The following is a 21,352-nucleotide window of genomic DNA, read 5'->3' on the forward strand; positions in this document are numbered from 1 at the left end:
GTATTGTATTGTACTTCTTAAATATAGATGAAAACAGATATTACACAGTATTCGTGTGTTAAGAAGCCAATTTTTTCAAAGAAATTCAGTCTTTTTCTATCAAATCTAAGTTGATAAGAAGAAAGCCCAATAACTTATTTTCATAAAACGGTTGAAATAAACCCTTCTTATTTCCTCTTATTATAAGCAAACTGTGGCTCCTGCTTTAAAGAATGAGCTGCTAATGAAATAAATGAAACCCTATGGAGAGCTGTTGTCTTTCTTAAAGCATATTCAAGTATCAAGCATCATTTACATACAGTTGATACATTTTGCTAACTTATGAGGCAATATACTGTGGCCCAGCCCTTCATATATTTTTCTGTATGTGGCCCTCGGTGAAAAAGTTTGGACACCCCTGGTCTACAGCATACACCGCTGTATTTCTGCTGGGATAGTTGGAGATGTTTCTACATTTTGAGTGGGTGAACATAAAGCCCTGAGCTCTCCTGTAGCTAACAGTGAGCTCAGTGTGAGCAGCGCTGCGGTGTTGGTTGTCAGATCCATGAGTCGGGGCACAAAGCGCCCTTTATGTGTGTGAGGGTCCACCCTGTGACTCAGGAGCTGTGTGTGTGTGTGTGTGTGTGTGTGTGTGTGGTGTGTGTGTGTGTGTGGTGGTGTGTGGGTGTGTGTGGTGGTGTGTGGTGGTGTGTGTGTGGTGTGCGTGTGTGTGATGTGTGTGTGTGTGTGTGTGTGTGTGTGTGTGTGTGTGTGTGTGTGTTTGTGTGTGTGTGAGTGTGTGTGTGTGTGTGTGTGTGTGTGTGTGTGTGTGTGTGTGTTGTGTGTGTGTGGTGTGTGTGTGTGTGTGTGTGTGTGTGCGTCCGTGTGTGTGTGTGTGTGTGTGTGGAGCCCCAGGGGAGGGTCTGCGAGGTGAGCTCTGTTACACCGCACAAAAGAAACACCTTCCCTCCAGAGCAGAGAGTCCCTCCGCTGCCAGGAAATGAGTGAAAATATGCTCTCTGCAGGATTACCTCATACTCTCTGAATCTTTGGTTACTGACACTCTGTCCCCTTCCTGGTGTAAATAAAATGAACCCCCTGTTTTCAGAGTTTTTCAGTTATCAAGAAAGCCATTTTTTGTGTCATTTTGTAATAGTTTGTAGTAATTTTCTTGTCATTTGCCCCCCCCTGATCAGAATTGCTCCCAATTCGCCTGTTTTTAAATCTCATTTAAAGACCAACTTGTTCTCCCGTGCTTTTACAGACCACGTATAAGACGTATCAGTCTGTGTTGGGCTTTTCTAAATTGTTGCGTTTTAAAATGTTTTTACATCATGTATGAGAGTTTTTCAGTCTGTGGCTAGTATGGTTTTATTGTCTCGTGCTTTTACATTAGTTTTGTGTAAATGTATTTATCCAGCTTTTTTAAATATGTATTGATGTACAGCACTTTGGACAACTCTGTTGGTTTTAAATGTGCTATATAAATAAAGTGTATTGGATTGGATTTTCTGTTTAATTGGAGGTATTTTGTGTTTCTTGCGTGATATTGGGTCTCTTTATATAGTCATTGTGTCCCTCTTTGGGTCATTTTGTGTCTATTTGTAGTCATGTTCTCATGGTTCTCATGGTCATGTTGTGTCTCTTCCTGATTGTGTCGTGTTTTTATTTTGTCATTTTGTCTCTCTTTTGGTCATTTAATGTTTGTATGCTTGTGTTGTGTCTTTTTATGTTGTGTTGCTTTGGGTCATTCGTTTGTCTCTGTGCTCATTTAGGGCATTCTGTGTATCCTTTTTGTCAGTTTTGTGTCTTAATCTAGTCATTTTGTGTCTTTGTGGAGTGTTTCTGATTCAGAAGATTCAATCAAGTTGAGCAAATGCTTTCAATAATGATGAGTCACTTCTATTTAACAACCTTTGTACTGTCGAATAAGTTGCACAAATCTGAAGGTTTCTTCCAAAACATTCTCTAATTCAAACCATTTCTACATCTCAAAATCAAGGGTTTGGTTGGCGTTTTGTTATTTTCAGAGGTTCATTACATGTTACTTTCTGTATTAGACGCTTTTATCCAAAGCGACTTACATACTCAATACTGTGGACAATTGGGGTGAAGTGTCTTGCCCAGGGACACAACGACATGCTGACTGCAGTGGGGTTTGAACCTGTGCTGCCCTGATCAGAACACCAACTCACTAGCCCACTGCGCCACACGCCTCCCTAGGGTTCATGGTTCACTTTGGTTTGTTTTGTGATATTGTAACTAAAAAGGCTTATCAACATCACTGTTTCCTCTCTGTCTGGTCTTTCCCGGAATGTTTATGTACTGGAGTTATTTTTCTAAAAGGGTGAGTACCAAGGGAACTGAGCCACTTTCCCGCTCTCTATCTTCTCAAACCATCGTGTCCTCACATACTCACATTTGTAGTTCAGAAATGTTTTGTCCAAATTGTTTCTGATGGTCATGTTTTTCTGTCTTATCGGACCATCAGAGTCCCAGGAGGCTGAGTTACCGGCATGACGGATACAGCGTTGCGTGCACAGCTGTAATTATACATGAGTATTTTACTATCTGTGGACAACACCGAGACATGTTGATAATGATGCATTGTGGGAGTTTTTGTTGTTCCCAATGAGGGTCTTGAGGTTGTAGATTTTTAATTAACAGTTGACAGTGTTGGGAAGCCTCTAGAGACACTAATTGCTACATATAATGAACTTGAAGTGAGTGGAGTAAAACAGCAACAAAAGAGACAAGCAACCTTAATGAAGTATGGAAAAACATGGTGATAAAGCCAACATGTAGTGATGTCTGAATGATGGAGGATAGAGAGAATATATACGTGTGATTCAAGTAGAAGAGATGAGATATGACTTTAAAGAAAAGTTATGGTGCAGTAGAAAGACAACATCCCAAACATTTAGAAAGCAGCTTGTGGGAAAACCACTCACTCTGGTTGTTGCACATTCCTCTCCTGACCATTAAACTTTGACATTATGTTATGATTGCTTTGGCTCAGTTTCAGTGTTTGAAACTCCTAACGCAGCACAAGTTTCAATGCTTATTTATCATGTATTACTACCACTATTGGATCAACAAAACGCTGCAAAACCAAAACACTGCAGGAAGCTCAAAACAACGGAAACAGGGATGTTAGGGGATTATAAAGTGTGCGTTTTTTCAGCGAATGAGGACTGTAAATATCTGTAAAATATTTGATACATAGCTGTTTTTTTTACTGCATTTTGTCCTGGAAGATTGTTTAAAGATCATGTATTTCAATGGATGTGCTTTACTGCAAACATAATTTAGAAAAGTAATATTTATTAGGGCTGCACGATTTGGGGAAATAATCTAATTGCGATTTTTCTGACAGATATTTCGATTCGATTTGCGATATTTGTTTTTAAGCGACCCAACGGAAGTTTATTGTAAAATGCGGCCATATCTCCGGCTAGGAAGGTTGTATCAACGTGCTCCCGTCTCTAGCACCCCTACAGCCAGAGCTACGAGTGAAAGAACTAAACTTACATGAAACTTCCGTTGGATTGCTTTTAAAGTCAAGCTTCAGTTTAAGACTCACCCTGTAATAGATGTCAAACATGTGATGGAGCATTACTAACCTGACTCAGGTGGTTTGTTTCACCAAACCATCTAGGAAGGCTCCATTGGAAGCCATTTGGAAAAGGGCAGGCACTTTCAAAAATACTTGGCAGGTGATTGGATCAATCTGTCTATCACCTTCTATCATGGGCCACTTCTGATTGGTTAACAATGGCTGGTACATGTGGAGCACAGCACTTCTGATTGGTGTGGATGACTGACACACAAGAACAAATTTTTTTTTTTTTAAATCGCAGGCTTTGCGATTTTTAATTGCATCATCTCAAATCGCGATTTCGATTTAAAATCGATTAATCGTTCAGCCCTAATATTTATGGCAGTTTTTTGAGTTTCATAATATGTAATTGATACAAATCTGTCTGTTATTATAGATTTCAAATCCCAATTATAGTTTAAATAAGAAATTGTTACTGTTGTCGTTCTAATTTGATATCTGCAAAAACAACATATGTGAATTTTGAGTGATAGTATTGAACGTGGAGGGCCAAAGACTTCTAAGATAAAAGTATTCATAAAGAAATGAATGTGTAACAACGTCGTTATACTAAAACCTTGATATTGGGTGAAAGTAGGTAAAGTAGGATTTCATACGCTATAAAAAACAATACTTTTGATGTACTAGAAACTTAGAAACAGCAAACAAAAGAGAAGAAAACAGACATTATTTTGCAGTTAGCTACAAAACCACTTTATTGAAAAAGCAGATTATGTCATCTACAGTTAAATGATACGTCCCGATTTTTAATACATTAAATAGACTTTTTCCATGTTTAGATAAATAGATCTAGTTTCCTTTTTTTTATGAACCATCTAGGTAAAACAAAAAGCAATACAGAAGATGTGACAGATGTGCTTGTTGGAACTACAGCAGGAGAAGAATCTTTTCCAAGTGATATTTGACAGAAAAATAAACAACTAGCCTCTTTATGTACAGGGTGACTAGCTGTGTGCTATACAAAATAAACACAAGTAGTACTTTTAAGAATTAAAGGGTTTACACTCTGATCTTGTTACGTTTTCCTCTGGGTTGATATTGTGCAGAAAAAATGCCTCGTTCTTCAAGTATAGCACACGTTACTTGACCCTTATACAAAGGTTAATAAAAAGGGAATGTCTCACATATGCAGTCATTTTTCTTTCCTGCTTTTACAAATATACAACACTAATCATTATTACATTCGTATGAATCTCACTAGAAAGCACTTCCTGCCTTCAGCCTCTGCTTCAGTCTCTGTTTTTCACACATTCAGTAGTATTTATTCAGACCTGCGTGTACAGTAATAATAATAATAATAATTAAGAGCCAGTGTTTGCATTTGATATCTGGTGATGGTGTGAATCCCAGTCGGTGGCAGTCAGAGGATCATAAACACACCAGCTACTGAGACACAATACGGTGTAAAGTTCAAACAAACACGGAGAATTACACACAAACATCTGGGAGAAGGTCCTGTGTGGGATGCTGCAAACACTGTGAGTGTGTGTGTGTGCAATGGCCTGCCATAACACACACACACACTCACACTCATACAAACACACTCGTACTGTACATGCACACTTAAGACTTTTGCACATATATGAAACAAGCAGGTGGGGTTTATCTGCATAAGACTTGCTCAATTTAAGTGAGAGAAGAATAGTTTTCCTCATGAAAAGACATTCCTAAAATGTCTTGAATCTGACATTAATTGCTTCACTATCCATTCAAGAGGAATTAACCGTTGGAGCCAATTAAAAAAACACATATATATATATATAGAAACTCTCTGATGACAGTTATGAGTAGCGAGGGATGAGACAGTTTTATTCCCAGCACCACCGTAGCTCAGAGTAGGATTGGGCAATATAAAGAAAAATCGATAATATTTTAGACAGAATAATAACAGTTTATATCTTACTATGAACTGTAACATTCATTAATGTTATTAGGCCTGTCTTGTTCTTTTTAAGCTCGTTTTCTTGACTCTATTAAGACTTGCACTTGGTCTTAATGCTTTCTCTAATTATTGCTCAGCACTGTGAATTGCCTTGTTGTTGAAATATGGAAGATACCAAATACTTTGATAACAATATAGCGATACTTTTGTAGAGTTGACTATTAGGGCTTCCAGAACATACATTTATTAAATGATATTTTCGAATATAATCAACAGTAATGTGGACATAATGCCTGAATAATGGAAAAATACAAACCATAGGGAAGCTAGACAAGTCTTAAAATCCAGGAAAAGACGCCTATATCACGATATCCATCCAATCTTTCTATATTGCCCAGTCCTAGCTCAGGGTTTCAAGTGTTTTGTCTCATGAAGACACACACACACACACACACAAAAACACGCAGGTGAACCAGCAGCTCCACGTTTTTTTAAGGGAAGTCCTCTCACAAAGTCAACAGCAGACTGCAGGTGAACCAGAGCGAAACACACACATACACACACACACACACACACGCACACGCACACACACCTGTTCTGTCTTAAGGCATGTGGACAAGTGGAGGTTCCTCGTCTCAGTGTTCATATGACAAAAAAAACAGTGTCTGGAAAAACAAACCAGGAGGCAGTGTCCTGAACACACCTGGAGCAAAAGGGATTTGCAAAAGAATCATTAAAGTATTTGCATTCCTCTTTGAGTACTACATGGACCGCATTATTACCAAAAGAGCTGAATCTTTTGACAGTAGGATTGGAAAATGCTGCATATTCTAAAAGTATAAATAGAGAATATGTAGTATTTCTAAGTTGAGATCTTGGTGCACATACATGTTGCCTATTTGTCTCATAAGTTTTAGTGCTCCGCCACCACAGGCCCTAAATCTCCGCATTTAAAGACCCATTTCTAGCTAAGCTCTCAGATTTTAAGATTAAGCTTAAATCTTAATCTTACAGCTCTGTGTGATATCTTGGCAAAAAAGTGGCCGACCTTGAGAGGAGGTCAGAATGAGCAAATCTGAAAAAAAGTCTAATGATAAGTAAATGTATTTTTCCCTTTTTGTGTGTGAGAATAAGTAAAACAGTTTAATTTGGGTCTGTGTGAAGGAGATGCTAACCAGGTAATCTATGTAGAAAACGTACTGAGTAATGGCATCAATTGTAATACAACATGTACAGATTGATAAACATCTGTCCAGTTAAATAGTCAGAATAATCCGTTTTAATTCACTTTTTAGTATCTGGCACTTAGGATATGCACACATGTCTCAATTGAAGTTTGTTAAAGCGGTTTACAGTCATTAAAGAGAGGGGATATGCAGTCCGAAACAAAATATTTGGTACTCAAAGTGGAATACAAATTATTAAAAAGGCAAATAATTGTTGTGCCACGTCTGCTCCTAAAACCAATGAGTCTGTAAACCCACTGACAGACATGAGGAGGTGTTGTTTCCTGCAGGAGGAATGAAACAAGAGACCCACAAATCCTCAGACTTCTGGATCTGAATCAGCAACAGAAAGAAAGATGAGAATCTACATCTATGGTCTTATGTGGAAAACATCTGCAAAATATATATTCATATATAAAAGACATTCTATGTGCATCTAAAACGTTTCTCTTGCCGTCATAATATAATCATTAATTAAGACACTGCTTGTGAATCTCTCGAGGTCTACGTGGAATGTCAGTCGTTCCTCTGGGGCTACGTCTGGTGTTTCGGGGCGTTCAGACTTTTTCTCGCGGCCCTGTGTCGTGACGCTGCTTTTTGTCCTTTGCATAAACCAGTAGCAGGACTCCATGTCAGTGTTGGGGGGAGAGGGGGGGGGGGACCTGCACTGAAGGCACAGCTATCCCAAACCCACCCTGGGGTCCTTCCTGTCCTCCAGAACGAGAATGTGGCCTCCCGGAATAAAAAACATTGGAAGGGAGAGACACGTTTTGCGTCCAATCCCTTTTGATGAATGTTTCGGGGGGGGGTCACCGGGGGTCTCTGGGTGAGCCGGCGAGTTTTAAGGTTAGGCACCCAAAGGGGAAGGGGAAGGGGGAGGAACATAGAGGGGGGGGAGACCCTTTTTTCCCAGCCCGTCATGTGACAGGAGGACAGAAGCTCAGGCGGACACACTGAGGCGTCCCTGGATCTGCCGTTTCCTGTAGTGTCGGATCACCTGGGAGGCAGAACGGGGTCTCAGTTTGGGATCACCTGGGGTCTCAGTCCTCCTCCTTCCTCCCCCCCTCACAGCTCGGTGACGTGCAGCGGGTAGCTGGGGGGGGGCTGGTGGGCCAGGGGAGGGGCCTGCAGCCGGTGGATGTGGCAGCCGTGGCACAGCAGGTGGGTTTCAAGAGGGTAGCAGCGGTGCCCCTCCTCGTCGTTCAGCTGCAGACCGCAGTCCTGAGAGGAGGGAGGAAGAGAGAAAGACGATCAGTAACCAAACACAGATGAGTGTGGGCTTTGTTAATGCACAAGGGGTACGTTTTATACTTGGGAAGTTTGCTTACAGTCTGTTTCCAGTTTCTGGCGGTGTGTGAAAACAGGTACTTATCATACAAGTGTCATACAATTGTAATGATGTATTGCATTGTGACAGCACAGCCTGGATATACACCAGACTTCCTTTTAAATAACACCTACCTTGAAATCGATAATGGAAGATGTTGGCCTAGCAGCTACTAAGTTGTTTTGCATTACTTGGATATACTAGGCATTGCAATAAGAACAAGCAATATGTTGTTTGTTTTGGTCCACACAATTTTAATCCTCCATTTCCATTTCCACACCAGAGTATAATTGCTAAGTATTCAACTGCTCAAACAAAGTGCACCAGAGTACTATTAAAACACACTAAATGTTTGGTTGTGAAAGCGCCCTTAGAGAGTTCAAATGTCCAGAGGAATTTCTGAGAAAATCGCTGATTAAACACTCCTATTTTTCCTTTTAAATATCTGTATTGAGAAATGCATTTATGAATAAATGCAGTGAACCTGTGGAGGAATTCTGTACAAAATAAATGAGACTGTGAACTGGAGGGTGTCATAAACTGGCCTTCCTCAGACTTGGATAAGCAATGTAAAAATGTGTGTGTGATGAATATGAATTCTTCTGGATGATTCAGCTCTGGACTTTACCCTTCCTCTGTCCATGAGCCCCCCCCCCCCCACCACCCCTTCACATCTCTAAATCATTACCCACTGCTTACATAATGGTCTGATGCATTTCTATGAAGTGAACTGTCAGACATTCAGAGAAAACTGTCTGTCTCCTTCTGATCTTGAGGACAGAAATCTCCCAATTCAGTATTTATGATTCAGAACACAGAAATGCAGAATCACTGAAGTGTGGCGTGAAATGTTGATCTGTCACTCTTGAACTGAGAAGCGTCTGACTGACGGGTGGCGGGGATTTCACAAGTTCAGTCTGAGCAACAAGTCCCCAGCTGGGTTCAGAGCTCAGCGCAGGAATGTGCTTCGTCAATGAGTCACAATGTTGATCTGTAACCTTGGGTTGGTAACTGTGTGTGTGTGTGGTGTGGTGTGTGTGTGTGTTATGTGTGTGTGTGTGTCTCATTCATTCAGAGAGTGTCTGCAGCGGTGATTCATGCACGCTGGAGAAAAACAGTCTGGTCTCGTCCCACGATTAGCAGATTTTACTCAGGTTCATTGAGTCTAATGTGCATGTGGAAGCACGTTTCTGTGTGTGTGTGTGTGTGTGTGTGTGTGTGTGTGTGTGTGTGTGTGTGTGTGTGTGTGGTGTGTGTGTGTGTGTGTGTGTGTGTGTGTGTGTGTGTGTGTGTGTGTGTGTGTGTGTGTGTGTGTGTGTGTGTGTGTGTGTGTGTGTGTGTGTGTGTGTGTGTGTGTGTGTGTGACTCAGTGTGAACTGTGCATGTAAATATTTTCTGTGCTATTCACAACAGCCTGAAATGTTGAATCACACACAGCGATAATGAATTGCCTGTAGTCTGAACTCATTCGTGCTAGACTGCTCTTACTCATACCCCCCTGTGTGTGTGTGTGTGCGCGTGTGTGTGTGTGTGTGGTAGGGAGCATCTCACCTCACAGTGGTAACAATCCACATGGTAGTCCTTGTCCATAGAAACGACTCGAATGGTTTCCTCGGAGCCCTGTTAGCACAAACACACTCAGTCAGGTGTCTCATTATAGTGATTATATTACATTACATTTAGCAGACATTCATAGAGACTTACAGTAAGTTATGGTCCAACAAAAGCAGGTTTACACCAATAAATGCTCTGAATATGCACATGGATTTAAGGTAAACATTAGGGCTGTACCAAATTTAAATCAGATTTGGCTGTTCCTTTAGACACTTCAACTATGTATTTCTGTACATGTTCTCCAACGACTGTGAGCCTGGTAGTTTGCTCAGGGTATCATGGGTCTACATTTCGGTCTGGTCTCCAAACTAAGTCAAACACGCACATAAATGTTATGGGAAAAGACCACCGCTAAACACAAGTTCTTCCCTTAAAAACCATGTCCATAAGAAGCTACCAATCCCAATAAAAAGGAAGAAGGAGAAACTAATAATAAGAAAAGAATGGTTGGGGAGACCCGGGCAGAAATCATTGTTTGTACAGCTTAGAGAGAGTTCAATTCAAAATAAAAATTGCGCTTGTCAAGCTATTTAACCTCCTGGATATCCATCAGCACATCTCATCGATCGCGTTTTTGAAAATACACAAATACTGATGTTGACAAGTTAAATGTCCTCGGATCTGGGGCTTTTGTTGACAATGACCGAAAACTCTCATAAGGTGTCCGTGCTAAATTAAATGATGTTTAGTGTAAACTGTTCCTTACCTGTGCTGGGAGGATGGGCTGGTTGCAGGAGGCACACTTGGGAGCAAATACCCTGTTGTAAAAGAGACAAAAATATATATATCTATATAGTGAAGACACCTTATTTCACACTGAATACCAGGTTAAAAGTAGATTGAGAACCATACATTTTGTGTTAAACTGCTGTCCATATTTTCTTTTTTTGTGCTGAACATATTCTGTGATACAGTAAATATATGTGTATCCTCTTACGTGTGGTAGTCTTTGACACAGTAGATGTTGTTCTCAACGTCCACGGTGAAAGGCACTCCGTCTAAACCCTCTTTACAAACCACACAGCGGAAACAACCCGGATGGTACGACTTTCCCAGCGCCTGCAGGATCTACACACACGATAAGAAAAAACACACACACAAGATAACGGTAAGACATGTGTAACCGGTGTTGATTCGCGGTGTCTGCGTTGTGTTTCGTTGATGGATGAAAACGAGTCAGCATATCGTTGAGGCTATCTCCGTTTATTCGCTGACTGACAACAGATACAACAAATCAGTCGTTATTAAATAGTTTTTTCCCTCACACTGACTCCTCTCACGTGGAGCATTCACAAGAAGGGAAGAGGGAAACAATATGAAGGGGGGAAGTCCCCACAAAAATAATGCATTAACGCACAATGATATGTCATCAGAGAGGTTTCTTAAAGATTCAACTACTGCAGTGAACATGTTTTTAAGCAGGGTGAAATAAGGCTCAATATCAAGAGAACATTTTAAAGTGTATCATAACGAGTTGGGTTTTTTGTCTGCACGATATCCTAGTAACTTTGCTTATCATAAACAAAATAGTGCCTGAAGAAGATGTGTCAAGTAGAAATATTAGACATGCATTCAGTCTCTTCTTTACATTTCCTGTCTGATGAACTCTTACCATCTCCATGATGAGGTGACCGCACACAAAACACTTATCCGCCGTCTGCTGGAAACCAGAGTACTGAAAGAAAAGACACAGGAATTATTATTATTATTATCTTCAGCAGTTAGTGAACTTTTAGGTATATTTCATAGCGTGTACAGTATATGCTGGCAGTTTACCCCCTGATGCACGAGCTTGTTTCAGGACAGGACTGATCTATAGAGGGTGCTGCTGCGCTCTTTACATCAACAGGATTTCTTTCAGGATCTTCTGTCTCTCAGCTGACATGTTCATCAGGCATCTCCGCACAAATGTTTCAAAACCGATTATGATTCCTCCATCATATTCCATATAGACAGGTTGTAGGATACATGTCAGCTAGGGCATGGATACAATTGGACTCGAATTTAGACTTTTCTGTACATTTTTGGATTGATCGTTCAACGTGAAAGCATGCAAGAAAAAACTAGTTATCTCTTAACTCACAACTTCAAGGTAACTCGGGGTGAGCGATGTATATCAATTTCTCTTAAAGGTCCCCTATTATACTGTTTTTCATCAATATATTATAGGTCTCAGATATATACAAAACATGTCTCTGAAGCGTTTGGCTCCAAACACCAAACAGATCATTGCAGCATCCCATAATCCCCTCTGTTTCAGCCCTGTTTCAAAAGTGCTGATTCTCTGTCTGTTACTTTAGATGAAAATAAGGAGCCCCTCCCCACGCCCCTCTGAGAGATATTTGGTTAAAAAGAACACAATGGTGCTCTAGGAGGAGATTCAGGTGATCAGGTGGGGGGTGGGTTACCTTGGTTGCTGATTGGCTAATGGTTACACAAGCCAAAACATCGTTATGACATCATAAAGTGGCCAAAATCTGATCAGCTCATTTTCAGACAGGTTTTTATATAAATGGATCAGGACAAAAAGAGAGAGAATCTTTGTTCCTGAAACTTTCAGAGTCTCTTTACACAGAGGGGACACATGTTGATGTAGAAGAGACATGAAGAAGAGGATTTTGCATAATAGGTGACCTTTAAACCCTGAGTGCAGGAAGTCTTAATGAAGGTGACCATCTGCAGCTCAGAAGCCTTCAGGGTCATGACCTGATGACTCGGGGGCAAGTGGATGAACAAGGCAAGGCAAGGCAAGGCAAGGCAAGGCAAGGCAAGGCAAGGCAAGGCAAGGCAAGGCAAGGCAAGGCAAGGCAAGTTTATTTATATAGCACCTTTCAACACTAGGCAATTCAAAGTGCTTTACATAAAATGGAAGACATTAAGAAAATGGCATTTAAAATCAGTCATTAAAAATAAAAGATAATAAAATAAACATTAAAAGAAAAAAAAAAGAGAAAAAAAAATAAGGCTACCAGGTGGAGGTGGTGATGGGCAAATCTACCATCTGCCACCCCCCCCCAGCCCTAAAGACCCCCCTGGAGGACAGGCCAGACTAGTCGAGTCTTAGCTTCATCGCAGCGGAGGAAGAAGATTAGTCTCATCCCGTCACCTGAGCTCCAGCATCAGATAATCACTGATGATCGCTAAGTGCAAAAACAGGAAGTACTTCCCCAACAGGTTCAAATCTGAGGGGAAGCTGCTGAGAAACAGGAAGTATCGACAACGTGGTGATGTTTTTCGGATGATGAAGCTCGTATTTGTTAAAGGAAGCTTTGTTATGCTACTTCCTCCATGTTTGGACATCAATCGCTGTCACATTATATTCAAATGTCCTGATAACAGCATCACATACAGCTGCAGTAGGCAACATATAATCTAATGATCAATAATAATCAAATAAGTTTCATTTGCATCAGTAATTGAGTTTACTAGTTAAAGTAATAATTAGGGCCTGTCACTGGGAGGTTGTTTAGTCCCAGAAATAGATATCGTTATGGGTTTAAGACACTCTGATGCCACTAATCTATCAATAATATGATAGCATAATAATGCTAGCACACTCTTTTAAAGACACTTTTGCCTTGAATTCCTTAAAATATTGTGATTGGATTATGAAAATATATTTATATATGCTAAGCATAAAAATAACACTTACATCTTTTTTGATAAAACATGAAAAGCCACACAACCAAAATAATAAATAACTTTTTGGAGATGTTATTACAAATGGCCCTTTAATAAATAGAGTTTATTTATTTAAGAGTTATAGAGATTTTCTTTATCAATCAACTCCCAATGCAATGCAAGAGTACTTTTGCTAAATCAAAGTGCAAAATAGCAGCATAATAACTATAACTTAGATATACAGTATTTAACAACACTCTTCTCTCTTATTCAGAAAAAGTTCTTCCCACACCTGAGCTGTGAAAGATCAGTCATTAAAATACGTGAAAATGTTTGAGGTCGTGTCCATACATCGTACGATAATCTTTATTTCCCACAGCTCCTGAAGGCACCATGAGAGCCCTGTAAACAGCAGCAGACGGACCTCCAGCTGTCGTCCTGTAAGAGCCGGGCAGCTTGAGGGGTAATTGAGCTCCTTGGGGACATTTTGGGGAAATTAGTGTGAATTGGAGGGGTGGTGCTAAAGTCCTAATTATAGCTGCCATTATGTCCGTTTCCTCTGGAGGGACGCAGCCTGAAATCCTGATCCTTAAACCCCCTGGCCCCCCCAACACCAACAGCAAATCAATAACCAGGAACACTTACCAGGAAATCTTCCTCACAGTACACCTTCCCGTTGACGTTGTAGAAAGCTTTCCCTCGAAGCCTCCGACCTGAAAGGGAAAGACAAAAACGGTGAAATCTACATATTCAAGAAGAGTTGAGACATACTGTGTTGCAGCAGAAACACTACAGGTTTCATAACACGTAAGAACAGTTACATTTAGGACTTTAAAGTATTTTTTAATGAAACTTTGAAGGGAATTTGTGATGAAATGTAGACGCAGTTTTTCCACTATCAGGAAGTTTGTGACAAAATGTTCCTATCATAAGAAATCTTTATTTTTGTTGGAGTTTAACCCTTCAAAAACTACTTTTCTCAGCGGTCAAGAAGCTCTTCTCCTGCTTGACACACACATAGAGAAGCATGCACCTGTTTTATTGGAACAGATAAGTTATATTCACTAAAGAAGGTTAAGTTAAAAAAAGACTTAATTTAATCCGATTAATCAATTTCTTCGACTGAGGACGTTCTAAAATATGACAAAAACATTCAGAAATCCATTCTTAAATCTCAAAAGAAACTATGAATATACTTTGAATGAAACTCGCATTTTTGAGTGATTTTATTCAGATTTTAATTTTGAAAATTAAAGTTGCCTAGTTGCAAAGCCTAGTTGCTGTGACAAAGCCTAGTTGCTGTGACACCGAACATCGTGCAGATTGATTAAGACTTCCTGAGTGGAGGCTTTGCAGCATATGAAAGGCAAACTCAGAGGGATGAATGTCACACAAAGCACACCGAAAACTCCACTTCTGACTCTCAGTGAAAATACATACTGTATACCTCTCTCTAATCCCCTCTACTTAACCACAGCAGCAGGTCGGTGTGGAGCAGATGGCTTCACTATCCAATGCAACATCCTGTCGTTTAATCACTATCACCATTGATCCCAACAGGAATCCATTCACAACCCATACACAATCAATACAGCAGGCTGCCTTCCAAACCTCCCCCCCCCCCCAAAGTATCTCTCCTCTCCCCTTCCCCACCATTGTGCACAAGCAGAGCAACAATAGCAGGCTGCAGGGAGGATGTCCCTCACTCTGACACACACATTAACACCAGATAGACACCGATAAATCCATTTAAATTTGATCACCATGAAGACACAACACCATGAAGACACAACACCAAACCTTTGCAGCTACTATTGGCGTTTCTCATCGTTCCACATCATGTCAAATAAATGCTTATTTTGGCAACTTCTACTTCACTTTGGTGGTCTGACATGTCATGAAACAATCAGTAGTTGCAGTGCTATTCAGAACTATTATAAGAAAATATAGTAAAATAAAATATGCCAGTATTTACAATGTGATCGAATGGAATAAAATATGTGCAGTAATAACACAGATATTGTGTGAATTGTGTTTTTTTTTTTTATTTAGCCTTTATTTAACCAGATAAAAAACATTGAGATAAAATCTCATTAACTACTATTGGCATTTCTCAACGTTCCACTATAATATTTTTGGCAACTTCTACTTCACTTTGGTGGTCTAAAATGTCATGAAAACAATCAGTAGTTGCAGTGCTACGCCTCACAGCAACACACCACAGCGGGAGTAGCTTCCAGCTCTGAGCATGAGGGCTGAATTCCTCCGGGTGAGCCTTCATTCATCAGAATCCAAGTCTGAATCCAATCTAAAAAGGAAATTCTGCTGCAGCCCCCCTGCCATGCACCCCTCGCAGCTCGCCCATTCAAATTCATTTAGCAGCAGCGGTGTCTCTCTGGCAGCGCGATGACTTCACCGAGCCTGGCAGACCAAGCGCAGGGATCTCATAAATCTGCTGGATTAGTCAGATTTAATTGTCATCCCCAGAAGCCACCATTGATTTTATGGATGTCCCAAAAAGTCATGCCCCCCCCTCCCACACTCCCAACACTGCTGAAATGTATGCAATCGCTGTATTTCACGCACCAACACCGTGTCACAACGCCAATACATTAACACCCACATAAATGGCTGCAGCGGCCGAGGAATGCTGGCACACAATAGGTGAGACTTTTAAGACTTTGAGACTAAGGAGCAATTAGCATTTTGGTAGCGTGGAGCAAAGAGAAAAGCAGGATGCAGCAGGAAGAACTCTTAAGAGAGAGACACTGACTTCAAAACTTTGCAGGGTCCTCCATCAGATTCAGGATACAATTGTTGCAGGATAGGCACGAACAAAAAACAATTGCAGGTGCTGGATCAAAACAAATCTATTAAAAGCTCCGATAGTCATTTTACAATGCAGCTTCAAAATCCAACAGATCCTTCCTAGGCACAGACATGGGAGCTTTTAATACGGCTTGCAGATCTTCTGTCTTATTCCACTTTAAGGTGCCGAGGTAAGGTGACTTCTGTAGAAAAAAAAGACCCTGTGACACATCAGTACTTCACCAACAAAGTGATCAATTACCAACCCCAGTGCAACTTTGAAATCATGAAGAAATCGTTATTTTTATCACACATTGCAAAAAAGAAACTGGGCAAATTCTTGATTAATTGCAGGAAATAGGGACCAGGTTTAACAACAGGAAGGCTTTACCAAAACAGTGCATTCTTTCTAAACCTGACTTGCTTCTGCAAAAACAGTTGCATGCTTTGAAGATTATTCTTTGAGGAGGTTTTGGGAGGTTTTGTGGAGGTTTTGAGAGGTTTTGTGGAGGTTTGGGGAAATTTTGAGGAGGTTTGGTGAGTTTTTGGGAGGTTTTGTGGAGGTTTTGTGAGGTTTTGTGGAGGTTTTGTGAGGTTTTGTGGAGGTTTTGGGAGATTTTGAGGAGGTTTGGTGTGGTTTTGTGGAGGTTTTGGGACGTTTGGGAGATTTTGAGGAGGTTTGGTATGGTTTTGGGAGGGTTTAGTGGAGGTTTTGGAGGTTTGGGAGATTTTGAGAAGGTTTGGTGAGTTTTTGAGGAGGTTTGGTGGAGGTTTTGAGGAGGTTTGGGGAGGTTTTAGGAGGTTTGGGGTGGTTTTGAGGAGGTTTTAGGAGGTTTGTGGAGGTTTGGGGAGGTTTTGTGGAGGTTTGGTGAGTTTTTGAGGAGGTTTTGAGGAGGTTTTAGGAGGTTTGGGGAGGTTTTGTGGAGGTTTTGTGGAGGTTTGGTGGAGGTTTGGTGGAGGTTTTGTGGAGATTTGGTGAGTTTTTGAGGAGGTTTTGAGGAGGTTTTAGGAGGTTTGGGGTGGTTTTGGGAGGTTTTGTGGAGGTTTTGTGGAGGTCTTGGGAGGTTTTGTGGAGGTTTGGTGGAGGTTTTGTGGAGGTTTTGTGAGTTTTTTAGGAGTCTTTGGGAGTTTTTGGGAGGTTTTGTGGAGGTTTGGGAGGTTTTGTGGAGGTCTTGGGAGGTTTGGGAGGTTTGTGGAGGTTTGTGGAGGTTTGGGGAGGTTTGTGGAGGGTTTGTAGAGGTTTTGAGAGGTTTGGGGAGGTTTGGGGAGGTGTTGCTGTGTGCTCGTCTGTGGCCTCTGCTCTGGTTCGGGGTCTGGAAGGTGAACACAAAGGCCTGATGACTGTGTGCAGTGCTGCTAGGGGAGAGACTGAGCAAACGGGGACATTCCTTCTGCCTGAGGTCACTAGCTGGTCCCATTCAACCCCCCACACCTCTCCAACACCCGCTGCCCGCTCCCCTCACCCAGGGGAGGGGGAGGGCTGCCTCTCTCCTCTGGCCCTTTGTCACCAGACAGCGCTGCAGAGAGCCCCCAAAAAACAATACGTTGATGAAATCTCAAGGAAAGACATAAAAATGAAAGTCTGGTTTGCATTCAGCGGTCAGACTATATAACCACCACGGCCCCCTAGTAGACCCCCCCCTCACACACACACACACACACACACACACACACACACACACACACACCACAACACAGACTATAACACCTCTTGTTGTTAAATACCAACTATGTGCAATATATATATATATGCCGTTAAAAACTGTGCAATATACACCTGGCTGCTAAATCCTCAGAACTGTTACAGGATGTGTTTTTTGTAAAATGTGTAACTTTTTCTATTATAATTTATTTTATCTTTAATACTTTTGTATGCATGGTTCTTACTGTAGGTAACATTAAGCTGTCTTTGGCTCTTTTCTGCTGTAACAATGTAAATGTCTAATAAAGGTTTTCTGATTGTGATTCTGATTTTTTACTGCCTTGTCTTTTGCAAATGTAAAAACAAATGTGATAGCAGCAGCAGTCACTAATTTGCAACTAGATTTAAAGCAGCAACTAACACATATTTTAACTTTCTGATTCATTGTTTGGATCTAAACAGAAATGGTGAACAATATCCATCTGGCAAAGTAGAATATTGTGTCTTCATATGGCTTTTTCTTTCAGTTCAAAACCCAAACACATCCAGTTTATAATGAGATAACGTAGAGAAAAGCAGGAAATCTCAATATTTTAAGCCTAAAAACTACTTTTTTTGCCATTTTTGCATAAAATATTACTTCATCGATTTACTTATAAAGTTGCCGAATATTTTTCCTTCGCTCGACATAGACTGACAGGCTGAAGGTTGTAGGGATACGGAGAGTTTTATTTTGTGTGGTGTGTAAAATGTTATAAATGAATAACAATGTTAAAATTACTTGTGTCCTTACAGAGAGTAAAGTTTCCCAAAAATGTGGACATTAAGTGACAGCACGAAGATGAATATTTAAGGTGCCACACTCAAAGGTGCAACAACAATAATCAGATCAGGGTCGGAGAGATGTTAACCAACCGTCTGCACACCGTCTTAAAATAACCTTTAATCCAGTGATCAATCAAGTGTTTATTAACTTTTAATCTAGATTTCCACAGCAGCTCAAAAAACCAGTGACATATATCTGGTCACATTTCATGTAGAAGTATTTGTCAACTTCCTGTCCGTCACAATGACTGTTGGTGCGTTTCCACATGTGATAACTGTTCCTCTTTGTGAAGGAAGTTTCCTGTGTTTGTCATGCAATGGTTTAATTATTTGGCATTAAGTGATTTAGCAGTTTTCTGTAACTAGTTGGACAAACCTACGCTTTAAAATAGAGAGCAATACAGCGGGACAGCCTTGTTTAATCTCTGTAACTGAACACAGGCTACAGCACATCTTCAAGTTTGACTTTTTTTGCACTGCCTGATTTAAAGTAGATTAGGCTACAGTGGGGTTAGGATCAAAAAACCTAAAAGCAATCACATATCTGATTCTGTAGTTAATGCAACGTGCTAATCGAGCAAGCTAACTAGCACTAGCATTAGCTGCTAACGTAGTATTTGTTATGCTAACGGTATCCGGCCCCTCCTGGCCTAGCTCCTCCTATGCTCCTCCCCCTCATCCAAAAATAGTTTTATTGTATCACTATCAATATATTTCATTGCATATGGTGTCATTTTGTCCCTGAGAGTAAAGCAGTCTACAGAGAGCTCTTGCTCTTGTTCTTGTTGATGGGATGCATCAGTCTCTGTTCTGTTTCTGGCAGAGAAACCAGAGCTCTGGCCAACTTACAGTAGAAGAGGACATACAAATGAGGTGGTTTGCTCTCAAAAGGAGCCTATTTTTTTTATTTCCATGTCAGGATGAGCGTGTGCAGGCAAGAGTTGAAGTGTTTTTGGTACAATCCAATCTGTGCAAGGTACAGTGCAGGAAGCAGCAAGTATATATATATTCTCAACTCGAGTCAGTAACATGTCACCCAAAGCTTTTTACACATGGACTGCAAATATTACTCTAAAAAAGTATATTTTTGCCGCTGCATTTGATTGAGCTGTAGATAGATGTATTCTATACCTGTTGTGTTTATTTTGTTATCTTTGCTTTTTAATGCCTGTTTTTAAATGCCATTTTATAATGTGTTTCTGCTCTATTTATTCTTACATTTCTTTTATTTTAATTTGTAAAGCACTTTGAATTGCCGTGTGCTGAAAGGTGCTATATAAATAAACGTGCCTTGCCTTGCCATTACATGAAGGAGATGTATGTGAGAATGCATATGTCCAAAAATCAACTTCAACCTACAACTGATATTGTAATGTACCCAATCCAGTAGGAGAACAAAGCACTAGGCCCCTCTATTCAAACTGCCACTTCAGATGCAATGTCCCTGTTTTTAGGTGCATTTATTGTATATTGTACCGTGTGAGTGTTGTGTTATCTTATTGCCAGTGCCAAAGACAAGTTTCCATTACATGTATTCTGAATCTGAATGTTACAAGTCAATGTACATGTCAAAATAGAATCAGATAAGCAAGGGCAGAATATACAAAATAATACTTTAAAAAAAACTATATGTGTCAGTCAAATAACTCCACTCATTGTTTGGACAGTTTACATTGAGCAAGTGCGTGTGTTGGCGCAAAAACATGAAGAAAGTAAACATCCAAGGGTCAAGAAGAAAGGGCCATTAACACCAAGACGCCAACGAAAGAAAAATGTCTAACTGGAGAGACGTCTGTCTGTCAGGCCACCACTTACGAAGGAAAAATGCAGCAATAAAACTGGAGTAACCTTTAGGTTTAAAAGTATAGCTGTAGGCTGGAGGGAAAGTAGCAAGAAGAGAAAATGTTTTTGCAGAAAAAGGAGAGATTTGGAGCAGAGGGACGAGCTGTTTTTTAAAGAATGTCTGTGATGCATTGCTATTTTCTCATATTGTGGTTTGAGTGCTTTTTGGGATTTGAAAGCAGATAGACAGTGACATTTCTGCTTATGTACTTTCCAGAAATTGAGGTCCCATAGAGCGGTGCAGGGATGACAAAAAAGATGGAAGTTACACATCGAAAGAGGTGTTATGTTAGGCGTGACGACATTTAGTCTTCTCATTTAGACTCTTGTTAGCAACCGCCTCTTTCCATTCACCAGTGGGGTATTTACTGACATATTTTACAACACTTTAACATCTCTTCAGCTTGTGTTAACCACAGACTTTATTGCAGGCATCTAACCCAAAAAAACGTTCAAGAAACATTGAAGTGAAGACGAGGGAACAGGAAGTGGCTAAATGCCGACTCATTTCACGTTTTAAGGACTCATTCCTGCACCATTGCATTGATCCACATCATTTTGAAAGACACAGTACAGAATGAAATCTTTAAAAACCAAACTCATGTTGAGTTATAATGATGAGTCAGTGAGTTTGTGCAGCTAGAAAATAAATTCACAGCTGCATAAGTTCATCTGCGGTCAACTTTCATGCCAACAGAGAAAGACCTGAGGCTCGGAGGCTGCCCACACATCTCTGGTTACTGACAAGAAAATCACTTCTAATTAATGTGGTCTTTTTCTCCTGATTCATATGTGGATATTTAGAATAAACTGTATCTTTGACTTAATCTACAGCTTAAATTAAGTGTGATATCATAACAAAGATGTCTCAAAAGACACGCCTGTTGTTCATTAAATAGGAGAAGGAACTCATCTGTACGGATATAAGCACAACAAAACACAAAGGTTAAATACTGATCATCTGCTA

General features: G+C 40.4%; 1 protein-coding gene across 1 annotated transcript in view; it reads right to left on the bottom strand.

Moving 5' to 3' along the window:
* Nucleotides 1-5,950: 5,950 nt before the first annotated feature.
* Nucleotides 5,951-21,352, bottom strand: part of wtip (WT1 interacting protein) — a 36,284-nt gene continuing 20,882 nt past the window's right edge. The window contains exons 4-9 of the mRNA XM_034148412.1: nt 13,914-13,981; nt 11,260-11,322; nt 10,585-10,715; nt 10,354-10,405; nt 9,585-9,653; nt 5,951-7,927 (exon numbers count right to left, since the gene is read on the bottom strand). Of these exons, the coding sequence (XP_034004303.1) occupies nt 7,772-7,927; nt 9,585-9,653; nt 10,354-10,405; nt 10,585-10,715; nt 11,260-11,322; nt 13,914-13,981 (539 nt within the window). The 3' untranslated portion in view covers nt 5,951-7,771. The remainder of the gene's footprint in view (nt 7,928-9,584; nt 9,654-10,353; nt 10,406-10,584; nt 10,716-11,259; nt 11,323-13,913; nt 13,982-21,352) is intronic.

The sequence above is a fragment of the Trematomus bernacchii genome, unplaced genomic scaffold (assembly GCF_902827165.1).
Source record: "Trematomus bernacchii unplaced genomic scaffold, fTreBer1.1, whole genome shotgun sequence".
NCBI classification, from domain to species: domain Eukaryota; kingdom Metazoa; phylum Chordata; class Actinopteri; order Perciformes; family Nototheniidae; genus Trematomus; species Trematomus bernacchii.